At 40.8% G+C, this 27,277-nt stretch overlaps 1 protein-coding gene across 5 annotated transcripts in view; it reads left to right on the top strand.

Annotated features, from left to right (window-relative positions):
• Positions 1-27,277, top strand: part of LOC121297393 (homeobox protein cut-like 2) — a 98,960-nt gene that overhangs the window by 47,490 nt on the left and 24,193 nt on the right. For all 5 annotated transcript variants that reach the window (XM_041223707.1, XM_041223706.1, XM_041223705.1 and 2 more), the window contains exons 2-4: positions 4,655-4,765; positions 6,748-6,795; positions 24,020-24,098. In XM_041223707.1, coding sequence (XP_041079641.1) covers positions 4,655-4,765; positions 6,748-6,795; positions 24,020-24,098 — 238 coding nt within the window. The remainder of the gene's footprint in view (positions 1-4,654; positions 4,766-6,747; positions 6,796-24,019; positions 24,099-27,277) is intronic.

Genomic DNA, 27,277 nt, shown 5'->3' with positions numbered 1-27,277 from the left:
AAGTACCTTTGCAGAAAGTTTACAACCTTCCATTAGGATGTCTTTCCAGTAACCATGTATTAAAACTGCAAATCCCTTAACAAGAACCATTCGCAGACCATGGCATTACCAGTAACATTAAAAAACAAACAGGCACTGACAGACTTCTCATTGAATCATTTGTCAAATTGCATTGTTACATCTCTCTTTAGTACTGCTATAGATCTTGATAATGGAGTGTTTCAGGTTCTGCATGGACTACCAGCAACAGCAAGACAATAACAACAGTCTGGAACCAGTTCTGTGCTGTGATTAGAACAAGACGCATTCAATCACAGTGCAAGTAACAAATATGACCCTCCGGCATTAATGAAAGCTCTCAAGAGCTTGATTCATTTATTCACACAATCAATTAGACGAAATTTAAATTAGAAAGTAATAAACTTGTATTATTTTTTAATTGGGGTGATTAATACTTTGTCACATAGCATTTAACAATACAGTCTGTAACAATGCAAATGATGCACTGTTTGTACAGTTGTGGTGAATTGCATTTCTCTTTATGCATCAAAATGTGATTTTAAAAGATTCAAATCTAGGTTACTTATTTAGGTATTGCATCACAGAGTGCTCTTGAGAATTTCCGTAACAGTATGGCCTCCAACCGAGACAGACAGACAGACAGACAGACAGTGATCAAGGCAAAGGGCAGCTTGGCACGGGTCTGAATTATTAGTTATCTATTACAGTTATTTTTTAGACTCATTTTTCATAGCATGTTCTGTTTCAGTCAACACACCCTGGTGTCTTTTTAAAGCTAAGAGGCCCAGTGGTCTCTATAGAGCTCTCATACATGTGTACAATCTGAGAACAGCTGGTTCACCAGTGTGACCAGTACCCTCCACCCCTGTACCTGATTTCTCTCTGAGTTCACGGGAGGCCAAACGATAAAGAAATGTAATCAGCAGACAACACAGAACAATACTGAATATAAGCCACTGCAGCTTTCCCCCCAAAAATCTGACATTTTCTTTAACCCCTGCACACTGTTTCCAGAATGACAAAGATTAGAAGAGTCTTCACTCCTGTACTGCTGTTTGCAATCTGTGATGTTGCCCTGAAATCGCTGATCAAACCAAAGCTGCTGCCTGAGGCTTTCCTGCTGGCTCGCTGTTCCAGACTTCATTGGGTCAGGGGTCAGGGGTCAGAAGCGGTGGTGCTCGCTTGTCATTGATTGCACAGACAGCGGCGTGCTACGCTCCCCCCAGCCCCTTACCACATCTCTGCAAAGGCATCTTTTGTTATTGACTGAAAGAGAAAGAAAGTTCAGGAAACAATGAGACAGCTTGAGTAAAGGGGGGTGGGGTTTGGATAAAGACAGAAGTAGAAGGAACGACGAATGCTGCTAAGTCGTCTTGGATTAGCTGATAGAAATAACCACTGAAGGATTGCTTGCTCCCCGTTGCCGTGGCGAGGTGAGAGCTGCCTCGAGGCCCTGCCTTGTCAGCTGGCTTGCTGTGCCTGGGTTTATTTGGACAGAATGCGGGAGAAAGGGAGAGCTTCACTGCAGCAAAGCAGATGTTCCTCTCGTTTGTGTCTCAGCAGTTTGATGGGAAAGGTATTGCTCTTCTCCTGCGTGGTTGCAGTGGAAGTCTATTAACCTGACCTGCAGCAGCAGCAGTAGTGAGTAGCAGCATTACCTGGCTACATGCCAGACACTGTTTGGATCTGTTAAACCCAGAGGTCTCACTGCCAGAAAGCCTGAAAGCTCGGGTGTCAGTAATAATGCACTGGCTAGACTAGACTCTCCATGATTGGCCTGATTGGTTCTGGTGATTTGATTTATTGATCGATCCCCTCTCAAATTTGGCGTCTCAGAAGCCTGGGCTAATCTTTAACTGCTATGAACAAGAATTAGACCTGATAAGGAATGTATGAAAGGAATCTGAGCTTATCTTAATCACACAGTGTCCCGGTATTGCGTTGTCAATATGAGAGAGGTGGTTGGAGGGTATAGGGAGGAGGGAGGAGGGAGGAGGGAGGAGGGGGGGCTGGGGGTGCAGTGCAGTCCACGGTCACTAGGCAGAACAGAGTGGATCTATACATTGATGGAATTCAAAGCCTCCAGTATCGATTACCATTATAACAAACAGCAGTGCACAGAATGTCTGATTATTTTTAGACAAAGATTCTATGCTCTCTCAGCAGCAATTCTGCTGATGCTGTCACATTGTCAGACGTCTGCAGTTGATTGCAATTAGAGGCAATACAAAACAAAATAATAATCCTTTCGTTTTATTTTCTTTGTTTTTATTACCCTGTGTTCATAAAGAGCTAAACCTGCAGAATCAACTGTACAAATTGTATTGTATAGTGTTTTCTCATTCCTGGCAGCTAAGTTTATGTTTTCCTTTTATCTAAACCTCTCAATGTATCTTTATATGCATGTCTACATATACCGTCCTATACATAGCAACACATTCCCTTGTACTGGGTGCGTGCACATGGATGCTATACAGCCACAGTGAAGCATCCTTTATGTCACAATTTTATATCTGTGTTATTTTGTATTTAATTATAATTTTAGGTAAGTCAGTTATTCTAGGCTCTTGTTAATAAACCAGCTCTCTAGAGCCGTTACATGAATATGAACTGTATCCTATTCATAAAAAACACATAATTAGATAAATCATTCTCAGGAGATAAAGCTTTGAGTAGGGTCCACTGTATTTGTTTTTCTTGTCTGGGGTAGGCGAGTGTCATGGGCCTCCAGGAAGGTATGAAAACACTACCTGTCTTAATGAGTGTGGAGCTGCCTATCAATCCACTGCCGCTGCTGCCCTCAGCACAGCTCCTTCTCCCCCCAGTGTGGTCTGTCGTACGCTGGGTGTGGACCTCAACTTGGCCTCATGTCTGTGGAGCCTCTTGGGGGGAAAGTCATCAATTACAGGCTGATGGCTGAGTGGCAGGTTTTTAATTACAGGAGTTAGCTGTTGACAGGAATACACACACACACACACACACACACACACACACACACACGCACACACACACACTTGCACTCTCACACACACGCACACACAATTGCACGCACGCGCACAGTCTTTATATTTTTTAAACATCTTGCTGAAAACGAATTCTCAAAAACACATATTTCAAACTGCTCTATATCTAGACATGTAGTTAAATGCATTTGCTGTCTGTTTTAAACTAATTCAAATCAGAGTTCGAATCTCCTAAAAAGATATAATTCACCCCTTTGCCTGTAACCTACTGGACTGCACTGCTCTCGATACCAGATACACTAAACTATAGAGCAACGTGCTACCGGCCTTGGCAGTTATCATTGCAGCATGTTCAGGGGGTGAAGTGAATAGCGACAGTCCCACTCTGTCATTCTGCTTTGGTAGTAAGTGTATTAGAATTTGGGTAACACTCCACTGTTGGGACAGACTGTGAATGTACTGTATGTCACTCTTCCTGTCTGTCTGTCTTTACATAACCAGTGGTAATGAAACATGGTTATTCTGTTTTTTAGGACATGTTAGGGGGAGTGTCAGAATGTGGGACTATATGGAGGTCTGGCCCTCCTTCCCTATGCAGGTATTGTTTTTCATGAGACTGATGTACTTCTGTTGTGGGTTGCATCTTGTTCCATATTGGATAGCCCTGAGCAGATTTACTACCTCCACTTTTATTTTCCAAAAGTTTTGAAAAAGATTATTTGGCAGCTGAAGTGAGATACAGATGTTTGTTTTTCGTTTCCAAGCACAGTAAAACATGTTTGTCTGAGAGATATTGGAATGTGGATCGATTGCATCGGCTTTCTAGACGTCACATGGCCTTGAATACAGGGGGAGCAGCGTGTTTGTGTGTGGATGTGAGTGTGTGTGCGTGCCCAACGCTTCTTCATCTCGGCAGAGCTTCAGATCTAGATTGTATCAAAAAGTCATCCCAAAATATATATGTAAAAAAACAAAACAGCTGGATCTAAAAGATACCTACTCATCACTTAGAAGCTGGAGCAATTACTGTAATTAGTTTTGTTTTTAAAAGCCAGGTTTATGTGGTCGCTCATAATTACTTTGTTAATGCGAACATCCTACTCCCTTAAAGAGATTTACAGCCTTGTACTCAAAGGGACAGTTTCAGGTATATATTATTGGCATCTTCCTCCTTCTATACTCTGTTAACTTGAAATTAAAGAGCAGTTTTCCTCTGAAAAAAGCTGATTTATGAGCGCTAAGTGCATTTTGTAAATCATGCTTAGAAGACCGCCCTCAGCACTGTCTGATAGATGTCAGCCTGCCATGATGGACTTCAGAAAAACACCTGGGCCATGCTATTTTAATATTCTCTCCCACTTTTATTTATTTCTATTTTTTACTATGTTGAGCATGTGAGATGTTGATTTATGACCTTGACGTTGTTTTTTTTTCATCCTGTGCAGAAACCCCTTTGCTGAAGCAGGTTTATTGATTATTTTAAATACTGATTATCTAAAAGGCCGCTTGCTTCCTTAGGTATTGGATTTATTGTCATTTAATTATTTATAGCTGCTGCTTACAGTGTATCGCTTCTCTCTTTCAAGGCTTCATATATTTGATCTGTTTTTTTGAATACAGTTCATATGGCAATCCCTCTGCTCTAGCCTGTTTCTCTTTGCTTTCTGCAGAAAGAGCTCAATTCGGTGGCCTCGGAGTTGGGAGCAAGGCAAGAAGAAAGCGAGCACTCTCACAAGCATCTGATTGAACTCAGCCGGGAATTCAAGAGAAATGTGCCAGAGGTAAGTATATTCTTTTATGTGATAAACCCAATGTGCATGACCTTGGCTGATGTGCTTAAGGCAACTGCAGCCCTCAGATACCCCCTTATCTTTTAACAGTTAACAATGCTAACTGTTTCTGACATCATTGAATTCCTAGGACAGAGTAACAATGAAATGGACCAATTTGTCAAAAATGATGAACCCTCTTGCAGCCGTTCAAAGGGTAATCAGTTGCCAAATGGACACATAGGAGCAGAAGTAGCAATGAGGCAAAAATTAAGTTCCAGGAGAGCAATCTGAAGAGCAGTCTATGTGACAGATGCTTGGTGTACAATATTGAGTGTCTCTGGGACTATTTGTCTGTCTGGAAACCATCTTTTTTTCTACTAGACACCACAATTGCTCTAAAATGGCAGAATTCATTTCTTTCAAATTTTGGAGATCAAAGGTGGCCATCGTTTGACTTTTTATTTGGCAGGTTAAAATGCCATACCCTGCTGTACTGTGTACGGTATACAGGATGGAGGTATTGGATAAAGGCATTACCACAGATCAAGGCGTAAAACCCCTGAGTTGTCTGCAGCAACCTAGAAAACAACCTGAACTGCTGACTCTTTTTCTTGTCTACCTTTGTAAAACAGGAAGGTGTTTTCCATGCTGTCATGGGTCTAGTTCCTGTTATTGAGGCTTCATTCTGTCTCATGACCTAACCCCACAGCGCCCCCTGCTGGACAGCTGCAGAGCACACCACCTCCCTGCTGTTACTGCAACTCATAGGAAAATGAACTGAAGTGATGAGTCTGCAGTCAGAGTACGCTACACTGTATTACTACAACCAACTGATGTTAAGCTGCAGTTTTATTTTAAAGGACACTTCGCAACAAATGCTATTTTTCTATCTCTGCTGTTGTTCTGTTTGTTTCTTAGTACTGTACCGCAGTATTTGTATCTGTGTCATTGTTCTCTATATCTTATCTGGCTCCAATCTTTCTTGTGGTGCTTGGCCCTGTTTCTGGTTCTTGAGGAATCATGTGACATTGTGACCTTTGAACTGGCTGCTGTACTACACTGTACCATGTGTCAGGTGGGGTCCACAGTGTTGAATATGTCCTTGTAAAATAGCTGATTTCCAAAAGCTGCATTTTTAGTGAGAGTTACCTTTAGCATATCTATTCACTAATATAAGGGTTTAATATTAGGGTTTGTTTCCTAATTATGCTCAGTTGCAGTAAGGGTAAAATGTGAATCTGGCTAGGCAAATTGCTATAGCATTGTCCTATACACCTGCACAGCAAACCATGGAAATGTGTAATGACAGCATGATGTAAAGCATAGGCAGTAATTGTCAAAAGAAACATGCATGGTAAAGCACTTTGGAGTACTAGGATTAATGACTAGAAAAAACAGCAGTTGTCTCTCCAACCATCTTTTCCATTGCTGCACAAGGAATTCAAACCTTGATTGTTTTAGCCGCTTCTTCTCACTGGGGACCGGATGAGAGCTCTTCAGTGTATTCCTTATAATCTTGTCAGTTTAATAAGAGGTAGACATATCAGAATTAGCTGTGCCTCCCAGGCCCCCACCTGCGATCCACATGCTTCAAGATAACACAACCTTGTGCAGCAGAAGCTCTGGGAATATTACAACAAGTCCTGCTTTACCTTATTCCGAGTAGCGTTATAGTTCTTCAGAATGGTTTGATCTTTAGTTTCCTGAGCGTGCATTTTTGGACAATGCTAAAATCTAAACATTGTACTTCTTAAATCAACTAGATGTTCATATATATATATATATATATATATATATATATATATATATATATATATATATATATTGTGATGTTTCTTTGGATGCAGTGCCCCAATTGAATAAACAATTCCAAAACAATTGCGGTAGTGTTACAAAACAAAACAAAAAAAACTAAACAATTATGAACATAAGGCAAGAAATAACAGGAAGCAGTAGTGTTTTAATCGATGTGTCTTTGATTTTCATTTTAGGAAATTCGGGAGATGGTGGCACCCATTCTTAAGAGCTTCCAGTCCCAGGTGAGTGTCCCAAGTTCCTTTCTGGGTAAGGGTGGGGGGCACACCTGTCTGAGGGAGGAGGCACAGATTCACTAGAGCTGTGTCTCCATCTACTGCACACAACCCCCATCTGCAAAAATGTGTGCTTGAGTGAGTTTGACAAACCTGCTTTGTAAAGTGTAATGGCACAGTGTCGTGACCTCATATTGGACCACATCCACATTGCAGTAAAGGGGTTCTGGTTAATGAAATAATTCCATAAATTCTGGTTATGTGGGTCCGTTTGTAATGTTGTAGGAAAGATGTATTTTCATTTAAAAAGAAAGCATAAAGAAAAAGTTAAGGTACGCTCTCAGTTTGCATGCCTTACTTTCAGATTGTATACTTGCACTGCCGGCATCATTTTACCTAGTAGTGTTTTCAGGGTAAAGTTATATCACTGGCGGCAAAGTGTGTCAGTCATCAAGGGAAGCAGCTGATTGGTTATGACAAAAAAAGAAGATGATGAAGGATTGAGGAGAATTTCTCATTGCTAAGGGGAATGATCTAGTAAGTGCAAGCATGGTTTATCATATAGTATAGGTATACTATAGGAATCTTAAAGGATTTCATTACATGGTAAACTGACAAGCGTGTCTTCCCAAACCCACATGTAGGTCTCCAGTGGTGAAATAGGTGGGTAAGGTAACAGGAGTGAGAAGCATGTTACTGCCACGCTGACGATGGCTTTATCTGGCACACACGCACACACTACGGTATAGGCAAGCATAGAGCAGCCTGTGTCTTAGACCGAATATTTCCTTTTTCTTTAATTTTTTTTTCTTTGAACTTTCTGAAAAAAACAAGCTTCCTTTCTGTAGTCGCTCACTAATTACAACTAACCAAGAGCGTGATTAAAAGCCATGAGTGACCTACTTCCAAAAACATGTGCGGTGCATTGTGCAAGACGCTGAAGGGTTAATGAAGTCGACAGCTGTAGGTGGACAGCTTTCTTTTCTGTAACTTTGTTAATGAGGTCCCGTCAGACCCGACGAGAGGTGCTAATTTAGCTTTAGAAGTGCGGAGGAGATTAAGGACAGAAAGTAGAGTTTATGGCTTAAAATACATCCCATCCTTATTAATCCACTGTCCCTGGGAGTCAAATATTTTGGGTTTTATAATGAAGTGAGTGATATAATGAAGGTAATTTTAATAGGATTTTCTGTGAAGAGGGGCGACTCGCTGCCTGCCTCATCTCAAAGGTAGCTTTGCTGCAGAGAGAGAGAGAGAGAGAGAGAGAGAGAGAGAGAGAGAGAGAGAAAGTCCTTTCAAAAGATTACTTGTCATTAACTAGCAATAGTTTTACAGACGGCAAAGACTTTCCTCCTTGGCTAAAATGATGTTAGCCCCCTTCCCTATCCTCTTGTGATCAAGACAGTCTGTTATCGTTTTTTGATACATTTTGTATTGATTTGACTCTTGTCGACCCTATTTGAAATTCCCAATTTGAATTTCGCCTTAACAGTCATGAGATTTGAAGGCAAATGAATGTTCTTTCAATGAGCCTGTCCTGACACCCTTTGCATTCTCATTCGTGTCACCCAAACAGAACCCTAGGAGTGTACAACAGTGCACATAATCACATAATGTATCCGCCTATATGAGAAGTTTTTGCCAATGATTTTTCTATCGTTTTTTTTTTTTAAGTACTTCTCAGTAAACAGCACAAGTAAGCAGGCCGTAGCAATATCTCTGCAATCACTTTCACTTGCTTGTTGCAGGAGAGAGCATGATCTGGATACGCTACGTTGTTTATCAGAGAAATACCGTTTCTCCTGGCAAACGATCTTGAGTAAAAGTTGAGAGATGTGTGTCTCCAGGTGATTTATGACCTGCTGTAAAAAGTAATGTGTTTCTTGTAAGCACTGCAGGGGTTTCTTTAACACATGTAGATTGGGTTCAGTGATCAGCGCTGAGAGAATTTCTTCCAATAATCTGAATTATTCAGATGTTTTTCCTCCCTGCAAAAAAGTAGATTTTTGTTATCCGCGCCATGCAAACCAGAGATTAACCAGACATCCAGTTTTTTGGGTTCTGTTTGGCGATGCCAAAAAACTGAAAGCACGGGATCATCCTTCTAATTACTGAAACTTGCTTTACAAAGATAATCCAGAAAGTACTTTAGCATGCACAATGAAAGCCATCAAGCAGCACAGATGGCAATTCTGATAAATAGTTTGTAACATGTAATTAGCAGCTTTGGCGGTTTCATATCATTAACCCCCAGAGCTGGGAAATGATCTCCTCATTATTAACTGTAAAAGTACAACTGAGCTGACTAGACAGCAAACCAGCAAGCTGCTATTAATTACCCACATTTATTAAAGTGATTGTCCGCAGATTTGGTTTTGTTTGGATGCACGCTTGAAAACATCTGAATTAAAGGTTTTCGCTGCTGTAATTGTGGCATCACTTTACTCCTGATAGGTTTTTTGGTTTGAGTAGTTGTTTCTTCTGCAGCTTACGAAATTGAAAACTGATTATTTTTCAGTAAGTTGGTTTTGCAGCAACAGCAGTCTTAAAGGTGTGAGCCAGGTGGGCAGATACTCCTGGACTGTGAGAGGGTCCCAGAACCTGTTTTACAAGGCCAGTCCACAAGCTGCTAATGAGGAAGCTGATGTAACCTAAAAATACAATCGTGTTGCGCTTAGAACATTCCTCCACATGGAGTGCAGGATGCTCCCTACAGCCTGGAGATCGCAGGTTCGAATCCAGGCTATGTCATTGCCGACCATGACTGGGGGTTCCTATGGGGCGGCTCATAATTGGCCGAGCGCTTAGGGAGGGCTTAGGTAGGCAGAGCAATCCACGGTTCATCGCACTCCAGCGACCCCTGTGGCTGATAGGGCTCCTGCGGGTCTGCGGTGGAGCCATTCAGATCTGGTCTGGTGGTTTCGCTATCGAGCCACAGTGTGAAAAATGACAGCTTGGCAGGAGCACGTTTCGGAGGATGCGTGTGTCAGCAAGGGGGTTGCAGCGGTGAACCAGGATAAAAACCACTGGCGACGACTTAAAAAAAAAAAAAAAAAAAAAAGCAAATGCTATGATTCTAATTCATTTAATATAATGTTAAGTCTAAATTTACCATAAATATGTAAAATACATGCAAGGCTGAAGCAGACATGGCATTGAAAAGTAGGTTGCAAACATGTGTGAACTGGAACGCTTGCAAATTAAACCACTTTAATGCATAGGCAGGACTGGCTGCACCAGCATTGCTACGATATAAACAGATAGACAAACACTGATGTATTTGCAGGGACAAGCACTGTGACCTTATTTAGACCATGGGGTCTATTTTAATGATCTAAATAGTGGCGGATCCTAATACCACCCCTTTAAAACCTGATTTTCCATAAATCTCATTTCAATTTCAGTGTAATAAGTGGGCTGGATTTAATATGGAGTTAAACAGTGGTGGTCTTTAGATATGCCATAGTTTAGATCATTATAATATCTCCCAGTGTCTGCAGAACTGAAGTGTTTCTGATGTGTTTCAGCACATTTTGCTCTCTGGTGTCTTGGAGTTTCATTTTTAACATCCTGACAGCGCAAACCCTGTTGCCTCAAGATGTCATGCTTGGCTGCTCTGCTGTGCAAATGTTAGCAGTGTGTTAGCTGCCCACAACTCTCCAAGCCAGTGTGTTGATCGTACGGAGCTTTTGAAATGCTTTTATCGGCTCTGTTCTGACCACCGGTGTCTGCCGGTGTCTTCTTGACTGCTAAGGTGCGCCTCTTTTCCTTTTTAAAAGAAGAAGCCAGGAGAGAGTAGCAGCGCTGATGCTTTGGGATTCATACAGGGGTGGAAGTAAGACTTCCATTGCAGTGCAGGCTGAGCCATTCCCAGGTTTACTGTGAGCTTGTCTTTTGAGTAAATCACATGTTTTTCAAGTCTGCCATTACTAATAAACAGTGGTTGCAGTTGCAGTGTGGGATATAGAATCTCGTAATAGTTTTGTACACTTTATCATGCCCCTTATAATTCCTTTCACTGGCAATTAAGAAACAGCCTTATACACGGCACAGTCACTTCTGTGGTACCTAACAGGGTTCATCTCCTGTGAATAATACTGCATCATGATATTCTTACACCCCCGCCCCCCCCCTCCCCAAAAAGAATGTGGCTGCTTCCTGTCCAAAGCTAGCTGCCTAAATAGAAAGTGCAAAAAAACATTGTGAGCAAAAGCATGTGGAACCCTGGGAAGGGTAACGTACTGGTTAACATAGCGTAAGGCTGTTGTTTTCAGCGACATACATAATGGAAAGAAAAACCCCACCTTGTGATAAGCTGTGAATGCTATGACTGGTGCTGCATGCATGCGATTCATCAAGATGCAGACAGCAGAATGTGAGAGAGAGAGAGCTCTGTGACTTACTTGGCCCTGGGAAGTCTGCTGGCAAGTGCACACTCAAATTAGCCAGTAAACATGTGTGAAATCAGTGACGGCTGCTCTGCAAGCTAATGCCAGTAGAAATATTCATCAGGGCTGTAACAAAAAACACAAAAAACATGCTCTGGGCTTTTCACAGATTTGCTTCATTTTATTTTTTAGGAAATAAATGATGCTTGGATTTCAGATTCGATTAATCATTTTTCTCTAAATGTATTGCACCCACAGAGACAGATTGGCACACTGGCACCATACGTACATTAACTGGCCCCATTAGTGCACCTAATATAGGGGTGGCCCAGCGTTTCACTTGTCATAGCCTTGAGACGACATGGCATAGACTCCACAAGGTGCTGGAATGTGTCTTGAAGGATGTTAATCAGTCAGTAATATTTCACACAGTTGATACAGAGGATTGTGATAGTGAACGGGTTATTTAAGTTTGTTCCAGGTGTGCTCAATAGGGAGGGATGCATTGTATATTATAGTCATTTCTATGTAATCTAGTTGTATTCAATATATATCAAATCAATACAAATACCTAAAGGTACTTGACATTTTAACTGAATTTAAAAATCAAAAACTAGTAAGTTCAGATTTGAAAGTAAATCTATCGTTTTAATTTAAACTCTAATTGTCTTTTGTCTTGGAAAATAATGTAATATGTAATTATGATTGATCTGTTAATTAAAATAGGCAAAGGAAAAAAGTGTTACTGCAATATGTTTGTATGGTTTTACAAAACAGACTTTTATTATAATTTTTCACAGTGATGTTCTTTGCATTGTGTTCGAAGGGAACATCGTTTTTAAATATTCATCTGCGTTAAAAGATCGAAGAATCGATACAAAATGATGGCGTTTTAAATAATAAAGCAGAAAACTTTCATTTTTATTGAACTAAGTATTTTAAGCTTTTAATTTTTGTTTCTAATTCTTAATTTTGGTATTTTGCTGGACTATATCACGTACATATCACGCAAATAAGAATATAGGCTTATACCTGGTTATTCACTGTTTTCTTTAAAGTAATGTAGTTCTTTTGCTCATGAACGAGTGAGTATAAGTACCCTCACAGATGAAGAATACGTTGTAATAAAGGAGATTGCCAGGTATTCAACTCCTTAAAGTAATTATAGCTAAGAAAATAGTTACCAAGGAAGTAAAGCAGTAACAGTCTTCCTTAAAGCAAGGTAAGCAAACTGAGATCTTACTGTAGTATCAGATGCCTGTTTTAAAAGACACCTTTGCCTTTGTCGTTAGAAACTACACTTGTGACTGAATGCAGCTAATGGAAGTGCAAAAGGAGTAGGATTTATGGAACTATTTTGTTACCTACATTTACTTTAACTGTTTGCAGACTTTTGATTAGCCACGCAAAGGGTGTTGTGCTCCATACGGTAGTCTAGTTATAGGTTGTTAAGCTTGTTGTGCTTAAAACTCAAAATATACAGTGCTAACGATTCTTTGTAAAAGCTTAAAAGTAGGCCAATTAGTACCTAAGGAACACTTTGTTCCCAGGGATATCAGCCTAAATGCCAGACCTAGAACTGCTTGGGCCTATTTCTTTATAATGTGACTTGACAGTTTGGGGCTTCCAATGGTGGATCATCCAGAATACTAATTACCATCTGGTGATATTAAAAGAATCAACAGGGTGAGTCCTACATACAGTAGTACATTATTTTAGGATGATTTAGGAATTGCGTTTGGAGTTGGCTACCAGACTTTATTACAGTATGTGGTCAAGTGACCCGCCAGAACAACTAAAACACCCTTCAGAGTGGGGGCCGTCCCGACTGCCCACAGCGTCCTTTCACTCTGTTGACACTGTTATGGCAGGTTTGTGTTTTTCTTTATATCTCACTTAACTGCTCATGCAATTATGGTGGTTTGTTCTGAAGGAAGTTCTTCAGGGTAATCGTAGAATCCAGTATTACTGTAGGTTATCAGTTCACTACATAGTAATTCCAAATTAGTCCAGGGCTCTTTTAATTGCCCTTTCGTAGGACTGTTCTGAAATGGAACCCCCCCCCCCCCCCCCCCCAGCTGTGGTTTACTGCACAATTTTCCATATCTTTGGAATTTTATAATGTTTTGAAGTAGTAGCCATGCATCTCCCTTGATTTACTCCATCGTCCCTTTAATTGGATCCCTAGGGATCAGCATGGATGCTTGTGCTGTTTACAGAGAGTAGTGTCACCTCCCAGTGTACAGAAGTGCTGAAGGGATGGCATGAGAGCAGGTGCTGATCAATGGATGGGGAGTAGTGCTGTATCTCTGGGTTCAGGGTCTCTTAAAGGTGCAGCACCGCTGGGTCCATGCAAAGTCACCATACACCTGTGCAGGAAAGTGTGCGCTGCATATCTCAGCTGCTTCTGATTGCGCTGCCCAGCCCCTGTGCAGAGCCCCTCCATTCAGACTGCCAAAGGGACTGTGCTATGAACTATTCCCCCTAAGAGAAGGGAGAGGAAGGACTGTCATCTTATTCGCTGTGTTTGATTCAGTAGTATAGTACTGGACTTCTTGCTCCCTTACTCGCTCTTGTTTAAGTGAAACTGAGCACACATGCCAACTGCCTGCCTGTGTAATTTATGTAGAAAGCTGCATGCTAATGGAAGCCTACTTGGGAGCGCCTCAAGTTCACCGGCTACTGGATATTATTTAGACAACATTAGCAAACATAAATGAATAACTGACTTATACGCTGATTTATACACGCAATGTCAACTCGTCCTTTTCCTTGAGCGTTTGGTTTTAAAATTTTAACAGACTGGATGCAAATGACTTGAATGAACACTTTGTGCATTTGCAGTTCTAACAGAGAGGCCCATACGAAGTATTAGGGCAGCTCTGGATCACTGCAAAGAGACCCCCAGCTCGGAGAATCTATAGCCAGGTACTGCACCATGACTGTCAGAGATGTACTGACACTAAATGGACAGTGCAGTTCTTTTCAATAGCACCATTTGTCCTGTAATACATTATTTGAAAATATTAAATGTGGGCAGCGCTGACGGGTTTCAGCTGGTTTGCACTTTTTATGATGGCTTTTGGAATTTGTCACCCCCTACAGGCCAGTTAACTACATTACCATGTGTGCTGATAACTATTCATGCACAGCTTATCCATTCCTGATATGAGTTTAACCTGAGCTTGATACCTGTACATTGTGGTTAATGAAGCTCCTAGTAAAACCTGGAATGGGTGCATTGGGAGTCTTATTTCTATCCCTGTACTCAAAAAATACCTAGAACAGGAAGTTAAGATTTGTTCTGCTAAATCCCTATATACCAAACATGTTATAAACACCCCATGAAATGTACTTGCTTAACAAAATCCCAGTGACTGCTCCATAGTCTGTATTAACTGCAGCCAGCCCTCCCACAGTGTAAAATGTCTTCTGCCGGCCACTCCCCCCATCTGGTTCTTAATAGTGTTTTAAGCCCTCTTGCAGATATGTGAAATCAATAGATTGCACATGCAGTGTTAACGCGCTACAGGCAGCCTTACCGCACGTGCAAATGTTAACAAGGTTAGATCACACGCTCAAAGACTTCTGTCAGCGCTGTCATTCCACCAGCCTGATATTTGCTACTTATAACATTTAAACAGCTCTGCAGTACAACAAGGAGAAAAATCAATGCAGGATGCATCGCTGGAGGCTCTTTCCTTACGTTGCGCCAGGGATAGGTGGAGGCTTAATGGGAGTTTGATCTCGCTTTCCAGAAGAGGTTACTGCCTGACTCCCTCCTTCCCCAAGCAAGCTCCAGAGAAGGTGTTCTCTGACTAAATCCAAGGGGATTAAATTCCTCAACACGGGGATGATCATTTCTTAAGCCTGTTTGCTCTTTGATGTTTCTGAGTCTCTTATTGGCCTTTCCAGGTCTCTGTCTCTAAGAACTGTAGCTAGAAAAGTATAGATACAGAGCCTAGCCATTTAATGTCAATTCCAAAAGACTGAGCTGGGAAGGTGACAATGTAGGGTCGCAAAATGAAGTGCAGCGATGATCAGAGACAGTCAATCACACCAATCGTTGCATCAAAGGTTTTTTGCAGTGGTCATCAAAATACAGAGCACTCCGGAGAATAACAGTCACTTCATCAGTAACTAGTGTATTCTGCCGGGGTAAAGCACATACATGGGTTATATAGTTCCTGCATAAAATTCCCTGCTCCTATCAGGATTTGGCACGCAGCAGACAATTCATCCATCCCTACCCCCTAAACTCATATACTCAACCAATAGAGGATAGCTGTGGGGCATGATTGCCCCCTCCGTTGTGGTTGTTATGTTCACTTCGGCCTGGAATTTATGACCTAGCAAGCAAGCAGGCATTGCCCTTCTTCTACCATCCCCACACTGCCCCTGGACATCTGACCCAACCTAATGGTGCACTGAAACATTCCACCCTTCTCCCCTCCTTTCACAAATTCCTTACTAAACATTGTAAAACCGCACCCAAATGATCGTTGGTTGATACTGCTATCCTGTTCAGTTCCTTCAACGAGAAGCGGATTCATCAAATAACCTGGCAAAACAGGCAGTGAAGCGCAAACATGGGTGTTGATACAGATTCCTCTTTGCCTGTGTGAAAGCGCACTGTACAGTACTATGAACCCAGTACTGCATTGATTACAGTACAGTAGTTTTCATTAAAATATTCAGAACAGTCTGCCATACAGAACATGCACAACACATTGTACTTTTAAAATGTTAAAAGCTGTATGTTTAATTACATTTAGAAAGATATTTTTGAATAAAACATGTATCTCCTGTCATAAGCGTATATCGCTGTCACAAAAGGAAGCCGCGTTCAGTGAGGTATGAATAGAACTAGTTACCACATAAATTACTTAGTCAGACTATTTACATGCTCCGTGAAATGTCTTTTTTTTTTTTACTACAGTAAAGTCTGGTTCTAAAGATACTGTGCTTTATTTTGCATTTCACTCCTTCGCAGGATTTTTTTGGTCCTGAGTACTTGTTGGTGTTGATTGTTATAAATTGCTGTCTTCACTGGATGCAATTTAAATCCCAGTAATCATTTGTGGCAGGCAGTGCGTGCATGCGTGCGTGCGCGTGCCTGTGCGTGTGTGTGTGTATGTGTGTGTATGTGTGTGTATGTGTGGATATAGGAAAATGAACAAATAGAAGTTTAATATCTGTGTTCCTTTAAAGTCATTGCAGCTAACACAATTACTGCACAAATCTTACCTGGTTTCCACTCCCATTAGACACACACACTAGGTGTCATATGTGCAGTTTTGAAAGAGGTACCGTCATAGCACACAGGTATTTTCATTTTGAAACATGATATCTGGTACTATATTCGGTTACAGAAGCTTATCGTCTCCATGCCTTATTCTCAGGAAGTCTGTTACACTTTCACCTCAAAGTGTCTTCTGGGTCATAGATTGTTACTGTCTGAAAGCATGTCAGTCAATGGGTTGGTTGGATAGTGACAGGAAGGGAGCTGTTGAAAGCATGGGAACAATTTCACCCTCCAGCAAGTGAAATCTGAAAGCGTGGTTTACAGAGATTTCTTTAACCAAGTATAGTACCAGGTATCGAGTTTTCAAATAAAAATATACATTTTTAATACATGTGTTTCTTTCAGAACTACACATTTGAGACCTAAATAGCAAACGAGTGCAGTTATTGAGTTAGCTACATGAAAATCAGATGCATGACAGATAAACTAGCTTGATATTAACCAGAAGTTGATTATAACCAAAGTGATATTATCAAGAGCTCCCATTATGATCTGTCACTGTCAGTGGTGACAATGTTGTTTGTATTTGTGTTTATGTACGTGTCTAATGCTAAGTCCAGGAGTACTGTTTGGTGCCGAGGTGTATTAGCTATCGAGTCTGGATTGCATGAATGATGGATGCATTGACCTGACCAGGAAGGCTACTTGAAAGGGAGTAATACAGTAATGAAGCTATGACTGGGAGTCTTAAAGGCTATTACTCATTAATAAGACACTGCAGGGAGTTGGGTTGATGGAAGGTATGTAAAAATAGACTGCCTGCAAGCAGACGGGTTTAAATGTTTAATCGAATCATCCAGCTATAATACAAGGGAGCTGCGGAGGCTTGCTCACGGTAACTATAGATCTTATGGAGAATTTGAACTCGCTCTATAAATAAGTGGGAATGCTAAATGCACAGGCAGGCATAAAAATCCATGCTGTAACTCGGGAGTTATTTAAATATGTTTATTGTTTTATTAAGTTTGTTATTTTGATTAAATCATATTAATATAGTTTAAACAGCAGCAGGGTAATGCTTGGATTATAGATAGTAATAAATACTGAACCTTGTTTTTTTATGGGCTGCTTTTTTCAAGGCGTTAAATTTCGGCAGTTGTGGTTAGATTTGTAGTCTTTCTGCTGGGTTACTGCTGGGAAACATCAACTTTAATGAATAATGCAAACGAGTTCTCATGCCAAGGCCAAACACTGTCTCCTGGATGAGAGACAACTCCTATCAGATCAGAAGAGCTCAATACACACAGAACACAGACAGACAGACAGACACTCACACTCACACAGAAACACACAGAAACACAAACACACACACACAAACACACACACACACAGACACGCACACAGACATGCACACACACACACACAGACACACAGAAACACACACACACACACACACAAACACACGCACAAACAAACAGACATGCACACACATACCACACACACACAGAAACACACACACACACACACACACACACACACACACACACACACACACACACACACACACACACACACAGACACACACACACACACACACACACACATACAGAAACACACACACATACACACACACACACATACACAGACACACACACACATACACACACACACACACACACACACATATCCTACACACATACACAGAAATACACACACACACAAACACATACACACAGACGCAGACACACACACACACACACACACAAACACACATACATACACACACACACACAAACACACACTCACAGACACACACACACACACACACACACACACACTCAGACACGCACACACACACATACACACACATACAAAAACACACAAACAAACACATACATAAACACACACACACACACAAACACCCCTCCCCCCCACACACACAGAAATACACACCTACTCACACAAACATACCCACACACCCAATCACTCAGAAACACACACCCACACACACAGAAACACACACCCACGCACACAGAAACACATACCCACACAAACAGAAACACACAGACACACACACAGAACACACACAGCTTTTCTTGTTTTGAAATCAACACATTAATAAAATGTGTATTTTGATTTATTTAATACATGTCGACAATTAGTTTTTAAGGAAGTTACTTAGAAAATACTAATATCGGCACACCTCTAAGTGTTATATCACTGTCTGGGAACTTTGCTATGTTGCTGGTATGCAAAAGAATTCTATTGCCTCCATGTGCATTTAGCATGGGAAGTACAGAGCAGGAACGTTCCTGTCAGTCAGCAGCTTGAATTCAAGTTTTATCATTCATTTATCAATAGTTTTCTTTTAAAAATTGTTAAGAAGCTGGCATGATGTCCTAGTATAAAGAAACAAAGACCACACTGACACTTGTAATTAATTAGACCATTATACATTCTGCAATGATAATTGCTTTACTGGAAAGTCACCAGCCAGGAAGAAAGATTCCTTCGTATACATGCCATCCATCAATGTGAGCATTTCCTGTGCAGCTGTGCTTCCTCACCTGCACTCGCTTTACAATGGGAAGGAAAATCACAAACTAATGATACATCAATAGATAAGCCACGATCCTGGTACTTGGCATGCTTCAGGCTGCTGCCAGAGATCGCTGTGCGCCACGCAACTGCAATTTATGGCTATAAAAATCCCATTTTGAGGAATGTCGGTATGTCACTCCCATTTACAGTACGACAATCAAACTGACAGGCTGTTTTACTGCTTATTGATGGTTTTTGCTAGGAGTACTAACAAAACAACGGCTTGAAAAAAATGGCAATGTATATTTTGAATTGATTGAAGAAGGCCACTGCCAGCAGGGTATGATCACAAATGCCTCTTAGTTTACTGTCAGTTTTATATTCAGATATTTTAAACAGAAGCCCATTTAAAAATCTCTGCATAATACCAGGGTAATGAAAACCTCTGTAGCAGTGCATTGGGTCAGGAGGACTTTTCTTTCTTTAAAAAGGTGTAAAATACCAGAGAGGATCAGAGGGTCTGTAATCTTGTGTGGTAAAGTCATGACACCACAATACATTTTTTTTTTTTATCTATTTAAGTATTTATAACATATCTGTAAATGTTACTGAAGTTTATAACTAAATTATACATTTTACACAATATATTCAGCATCTATAAAGTGTTAATATAGTATTTATAAATATTTGTGTAGGGGGGCTGGTGGAATTGTGGGGGTTTGTGACATCACAGTACAACAGTCTAAGCAGCACCAGTGTAGAGGAAGGGCGCTAGCTGAAGATTCTTCTGAAATCAGTCACTGATATGATGCAGGCTGTTTTATTTCATGATTGACGTATAGAGCTGATTTGAAGCGACAGGACAACTTGATTTGTGTTGTGTGATGCTGAGTGCTCACTTTGTAAAGTGGAGTGCTCTATCAGAAACTGAGGAAAAGATACAATAAAGATTAGCGGGCACATTTGGTGCTGTTTGGAGTGTTTTGTGGTGATAGTGACAAAGACCTTTTTGTTGTATTTAAAAAAAATAAAACAAGTAAGAAATGTAGGTCAGTGAAGCGCCACACCACAATCACTGTCAAATTATACTTTGTTTCACTGGCCTGAATGATCAGGAAATGATTGTCTAACAAGTACCGGTAGTTCATAATTCTTACTAACATGTAAGAGAAAAGAAACTAAAAGTAATGGACCTTATTCACCAAACTTAAAGGACTGCTTAAATAAAAAAATGAGGTCTCTCATACAAATATAAAATACAAACAAAATCCAGTCAATGGTTTATGAGCTGAAACCTTTACACAATGATAGACAGTAGAGTGTTATAGAGAGACAAATGGACAGACAGAGACAGGCATGGCTCTTTAATTGACTCAAGATTTGTTAACATAGCCCTGCAGTCAACATTTGGGGTGACGTCTTAGTCGGTGTCTGTTGTTTTTCTGCACTGGCTCCTCGTGAGGGTCTGGTAGGAGCTGGAGGGGAGCCGGGGTGCAGTCTGCTGTTCAGGGGTACCTGGGATTGTGGGGGTGACCGAGCAATTTAAATGGAACCTTCCACAAGAGCCTTCCATCACAGCACACACAGCCTGCAGCTTGCAGCCAAGCTGGCAAGGTTAAAAATGAGGATTTCAAGTGATAATTGCATAAGCACTAGTTGTGATAATTGTAATTGATGATTACATAATTGATAATTGCAGGCTTGCCAATCTGAGCAGCTTGAGTTTTTTCTAAAATAAGCATTTGGTTCTGCGCACGGGTTGCACCGAACGTGAAACTGGCAGACGTGTTTTTTGTTATTTATATGTGAGGTATGAGGGATGAGGGGCACGTTCCTCTTAAAGGAACAGAGCTGTCACATTTTAAAACAAGAGGTGGAAATTTGAAGGGGAGTACATATTCACTGGAATTGCATTCCCTGTTGTGTTCCAGTGAAGTGACTGGGATACCTTCCACACTCATGCATGTGAACAACTGCTTATTGCAATGCCTCACCTGTATTGTTGACCTATTGTACAATTTCCAAAAAAAGACTAGACTGCTACACTGACAGCACCGTGTGAAGATTAAAGTAAACCAGGGCAGAAATCCGAACGGCACATTTTAATTTTTTTTCTGTTTTAATTCACCGTAAAGTTTACATGGCTTTATATTGTTTAGATATTTAGTGTACACGGCGAGAGAGAGAAATAAAAAAAAAAAAAACATTGAGTATTTAATTCAGGCTTTTTAAATGTCTTTTTAATTTTGTAACTTTAAAGGAAGCAACCAACTGGATTGAAAAGGATCTGAATCGGGACTTCTCATGCGAGCAGCTGTGCAGTGTAGCAGGCCAAGAGCAGTTTGATGTTTTGTTTACTGTAGCTGGCTGTAAAATGGGAAGAAGCGCATATCTAAACTGTGTACAAACCCATAATCTTCTAAAATATTTTTGAATCCAAAATGAATGTTTTTAAAACTGTCAGAGTACTTAGAATTCTGGAAACTCATAAGAGACTGTCATCAGATAATGTCCCCCGTGCTGCTTTCACAATATTAACATAATTTTCATAGCAGGGTCTTATATAATAGTTAATATAAGATGTAAAATAAAATCCCCATCCAATTCACAGTATGCATGTACAACTACAAGTGCTTGGAGGATCTTGCACAAGGCAGGTGATATGCATACCAAGCACGACATGTGAAGGTAACAGGGTGTGATTGATATCTCTACACTCAATCTCAGATGGGTTAATGGTTTGACTGCAGCGATAATATCTTTGCGCTGTTTGGAGAATTATAGGAAATAAGGATACTCAGTCGTGGGTCTTTGAATGGGCTTCATTCAAATCTAAAGGAAGAGTATGGAAAGCTAAAGCAACATGACGAGGGGAGCAGTGAGGACTCTCCAATGCTAATCAGGGAAACCTTGAATATCACCCCATTAAAGGGCAATTTGGGGATTATTGTTACACCAAAGTGTACCAGTATGTGCATGCCCAAGGGAGCTACCAAGAGGCTTAACTATTTCAGTGTCTTTGATGAGAGGCGAACAGAGCATGTGCGAACATGTTTAACAGAAGATAGGTGAGATCACTTTAAAAGACACAGTGCCTCTAACTGGCCACTTGGGGTCCCCCTGTTTTCTCACTGGGCTGTTGAAATCATGCGATATTTCTTAGAAAATACCTGAAACAGTCAGTATAACCCTTATACATGTATATAACACATGTTAGAAATCATTACCCAGGAGCAATGGCAGAACGCTGCAGATTGTTGCACCCGGATCAATCCTGTCTATTGCCTTTCCAGTTTAGATTAACCCACTGGAGCAGGTTAGCAGCTGAGTGATGGACAGGATTTAGCTGAACATTATGATATTTCTTTTAACTTGATGCTTTCTTTCAGTTCCCTTGTGGGCATTTCAGTAACTTCAAGTATCTGAAATGTAAGTATCTACTGGAAGTCATGACAGTAGTACAGTATTTCATGCTAGACTTCACAATGCCAATGTATTTATTTTTTGTCAATTTTTTTTAAGTATATGGAAAACTACAGTGCGGTGTGTAATTCAATATGTTAACGTAACATTATTCAGCAGGTTTCCCATTCAACATTATGTTCATTCTACAGGGTGATGCAAAACTTTTGGCCATAGCAGTGGGTCAAATATCACGGCATAACAGTTTTTAAAAAAGGTAATCTGTGGTGTCTGAAATATTCCTTTTGGCAAATCTACAGCAGTTGAACAGAAATAATTTACAAAGTCTTAAATGTACTCCTATGGTGAAGATTCCATGGTAACGCTATTAAACAAGAAAGAAGCAACTTGAGAGTGCTTAAGATTTCCTGTCTATTACTGTATAGGAATATTATTCCTTAATTGTGCAGCTCTGGTTGTGTTAACAGCCGCTTTTCAACTTTCAAAAAATAGGAGTTCATTGAAAATATGCCCCAAAAGTCTTCCATAACCCAATCAGCAAGGTGAGGAGCCACCGTGAGTAGCCAGGACTGGTGCAACATGGCAGGTATGAGATATCCGTGACAATTCCTCATTGATTACCACTTCCACAATGGTCCTCACAACACTACGTACATTTCTCTATACACACTATTCGATTTGCAGCATGGGATGAACCCAACCTGGCTGTTCTGCATACTAACACATACTGTACTCGCTGTGCCATGCAAAAGTATTCACACAGCCCCGGGTCACATTGTCGAAATGCTTTGTGAAAACTGCTGTTGTAGCAGTGAGCGCTTAACTCATTGTTACAACAATCAGTACGCTTCAGTGTGAGCATTGAAACAGAGCCTTTTAATGAGGCTTGGGAACAGAAAAATCCAAACATGGAGACAGGTCGGTTGGTAATTACAAAACCAGCCAAATCTAATCATACAGGTGTCCCGACAATGGTCGGGTTCTTTTGGGTCTCCTAATTCATTTTTAATTGGTTCTAATACCTGAAGAATACTCCCAGCCAATCGCATGGTTTTTGCTGAGCTGAATGGATGTGCAAGCTTTGTTTATTGGCCAGTCTCAAAATGAAAACTAATGAGCACAGCGAAACCGTCGACCAGGGTGTCCTTGGCTCAACACGCACCAGCGACCCCTGTAGACTGGCTGGGCCCCTGCAGGTTTTCCATTAAACATATGGTGGTGAAATTATTGTGAAGTGGGCTTGAATGGCAGCATATGAACCTTGAAAAACAGGTGTAAGGCAATATAGCAAAACAAATTGATTCCAAGCTTCACCATAAACTTTTGTAAAGGGATCACCTATCAGTAGTAAACCTTCATTCAAGTCACTTCAGTTAGTAAAAATAAAACTGACTGAAAGCAGGTGTGTTGTTTATGACAGAGGCAGCGAAAAGGTGAATCAAATGCAACAAAAGCAAGTGCAAAAAAACCTGTAAACTGGGAGCCAGGTAAAGGAAGGGCAGCGATACTGCCATGCATGGTGATAATGGCACCTTCTCCACCCTCTCTGTTACAGGTGTAAGGAAGTCCACAGGTTCTATTAGCACTGAAATAAAAATCTAATGCAACTTTGATTACAATGCTGCTTCTCTTCTAGGTGGTAGCACTTAGTAAACGAAGCAAAGAGGCTGAAGCCGCCTTTCTGGGCGTTTACAAGCAGTTCATTGAAGCACCAGGTAAGGATGCTGTTATATTTAATTTGTTTTTTACCATAACTTTATGATTTTTGCAATAGTACAAAAAGGTCATAATGCTGTTTCTGTAATGAGGAAATTTAGATAGTAGGGCATTTAGCATTCAACAGATGAGGTTAATTTAGCTGAAAATGAACCTTCGGCTCAAAAAACCTAACCGTCGTCGAGGTCTGTTGGTTATCTAGCTGGTAATGATCACTGCTCAGGACTTTAATGCTTAATAATGCGCTGTAAAAATCAGTTTTGCCTATAAAAACCAAGGCGGTACTAATGTTTCCACGCTTCTCTTCAGAGAGTATGAAACCGTAAAATCTGAAAACATAATTCCCTGGCTGGTATCAGCAGTGTCCTGAAGTTTTGCAATATTTATTGAATGAGTGGCCGTCTCCTTCATGTATTTGTAATCTGGTGACAGATGCAATTCATCTTAAAATTCTGAGCTCATTAATCTTAATGCTGCTATTACTATTCATTACAGGAGGGTTGCTTTTTTATTACTAATTAGTCTGCCACCTTGGAGGCAGCTAAACCAAGGCCAATGCAAAGGCCAGGAGAAAAATGAATGTGTGGTCAATATGGCTAAACTGTAAGTGTAGAGGAGAAACCTGGCAGGCACTTAACACACTGCTTGTCAATAGTCTAACATTATGAGCTCCATCACGTACCAGCGTATTATATAAAGAAAAAAAATGTGTGTATATATATATATTTTTTTTTTTTTGAGTTGCATGTGTTTTGAATGAAAGGGTGTCCCTACTGCTAAAACAACCTATGGGGACAAGAAATTGTTCTGGTTCTTCATGTAGGCTTCTTCTCAGGAGGGTAGCACCCCTATCTTAGAGGAAACCTCTGGGGTGTAGTCTCAGAGGACGAGGGTAATTAATTCCTGTCGCCACACAGCATGTGATAATCTGAGCGGAATGGGGGGGTTTTACCCTTCCTCAAGAGGGCTCTGGCGTAAAAACATTTCAAGTGCAACTAAACCACTTTTCTCAGTCCTGATCTTGTATATATGAAGGGGAGGGAAGGGGAGTAAGACAATGTCACACCGCAGTGGTCTCCAGTAATCAAGCGCTCACACTTCAATTGAAAACGTAGGGAGCTGAGGTGTTACGTGGGAGAACAACAACACACTGTGGGTGGGAACGCGTTGAAGAGAAGCCCTAAGCGCTAATCTCCAGACGGCAGTGTGTGTTTGTGTGTGTTGGAGAGGAAAACAACAGGAGAGAGAAAGCATTCCGTTGCACCTGCTCCTTCAGAGCCCCCCGACTACACTCCACTCTATCCAGCTTGCCAAGCTTGTTGGTTGGGTCAGGGTTTAAAGTTCACGGCACGTAGAGTACAGGTGTGCCCTTCAGGAAATGGTAGTGTTGCACCCTCAGAGGTGAAAATGAAAAGTTTGAGCTGCCTAATGATAAAGGAGCCAGGGTAACTGGACTTCACGATTAAATTAATTTAAAAAAAATTAAAAAAATAAAGGCTGGAAGGCTTTTTTGAAGCCTTTGTTATTTCTTGTTAAGCTAAGAAAACCCTTTTTACTAAAAATGGCAAACAAAGAAGAAACAATAAAGGCATATTGGCATAGGGAACTGAATGAATATTGAAGCATTCTGGGTAATGTTACAAACAGCAGAAGAATGGATGCCATATGCCAATGTACTTAGCTGTTTTTGTCAATGAAAAATTCAACAGAAGCCTTTGGTAAATTTATATGTGGCACAAAGCCTGAATAAACATTTTTTGTATTACTGATATTATTTTGAATGGCTGGTGTCAACCCAGATCTTCAGTATCAAATGCAGTTTATGTGTTTGAGTCCCACTCGCACGGGTGTATGTAATTACCAAATGAAGCCATAAATCCTTTTAAAACTGTTTGCACAGTTGTGCGCGAAGTGAGAAAAAAAAAAAAGCTGTAAAAAAACATGTTAAAAGCTTAATGAATGTTATTGCTGTAGGAAGGTGGTTTAATTTAGGGCTCCTTGCAGTTTGCGAATTCATGACTGCATTGTGGAGCTGGCTTAATTGGGCTTGTGGTGTAGCTCTGATATTGTAACTAACAAGAAACAAACCGTACCTGTTGTGCAGAAATCTCAAACCTTGCTTTCACATAGCAATTGCAATTCCCTGGTAATCTAACTTCTTCAACAGCTTCTCTCCTGTCATTAACCAAATGGCTGCTTCTCCTTTCCACTGACATGCTTTCAGCCAGTAACAGGTTTTTACTCAGAAGACACTGCTGAGGTGATTAAGTGTAGGTGTAAACGATTACCAGAGAGTAAGGGATGGAAACTGAAAACTTTATAAACCCCAATTCAGTAGTAGATATTTGGTTTTAAAACGAAAATGCATGTTTTCTATAAACGTGCATGTGGCAGAGCAAAGCTGTGCCCTTTTTAAATTGGCAGGGATGGGGTTAATTTCCCCTACCTGCCTGGGTTTATTATGTTCAGGTGGCTGGGGTTGATTAGTTGATTAGGTTAATTAACAATCAATCAGCGCCCAGCCACCTGACATAAAAGGAGGCCTCTGCTTCTCATTTGGGAGGAGGGAGCTGAGGAAGCAGGTTGGTTTTGTTTGGTTGTCTAAATTTTTCTAAATCCAGTGAAGGCATTGCCCAGCCTGGAAATCTTTATTTTTGTAAGTTTTGCTTTTTTTGTTTGGCTATTTGTGTTTAAACATCATTATTTTTGCCCTTGTGCCTTTTTATTTTGTGTTTATTTATAATAAAAGTATATTTTTTTGAACTGCAGTCTGTCTCTGGGCCTCTATCCACTCGCCAGCCTGCCACATTTGGTGTCAGCAGTGGGATAGTGCCGCCTAGCGGCTCAGAGCAATATTTTTTATTTTTTGGGGGAATTTTTGGGAGAATTATAATTTATTTTTTTTTGGATTATGGGAAAGAAGAGCAGAAAGCGGCAAAGGCAGGAAAAGCAGCAGCTGAAGAAATGTAAGCTGCTGCAGCCACCGCTGGAGGACCCGGCCAGCCTCTTCCCCTGGTGTTCCTGGTGTGGGAAGGAGGACCATCGTTGGCGGTCCTGCCCAGACGTGCCACCGGCAAACTGGTGTGGCCAGTGTGAGGGGGACGGCCACAACTGGGCAGGATGCCCCTACAACCAGGCCCAGGAAGAGGTTCAGTGTTCACCCCGGGCATCAGGGGCC

The sequence above is a fragment of the Polyodon spathula genome, chromosome 22 (genome assembly GCF_017654505.1).
Source record: "Polyodon spathula isolate WHYD16114869_AA chromosome 22, ASM1765450v1, whole genome shotgun sequence".
Taxonomy (NCBI): domain Eukaryota; kingdom Metazoa; phylum Chordata; class Actinopteri; order Acipenseriformes; family Polyodontidae; genus Polyodon; species Polyodon spathula.
The sequence above is the reverse complement of the archived record's forward strand: the minus strand, read 5'-3'. Positions and strand labels throughout refer to the sequence as shown.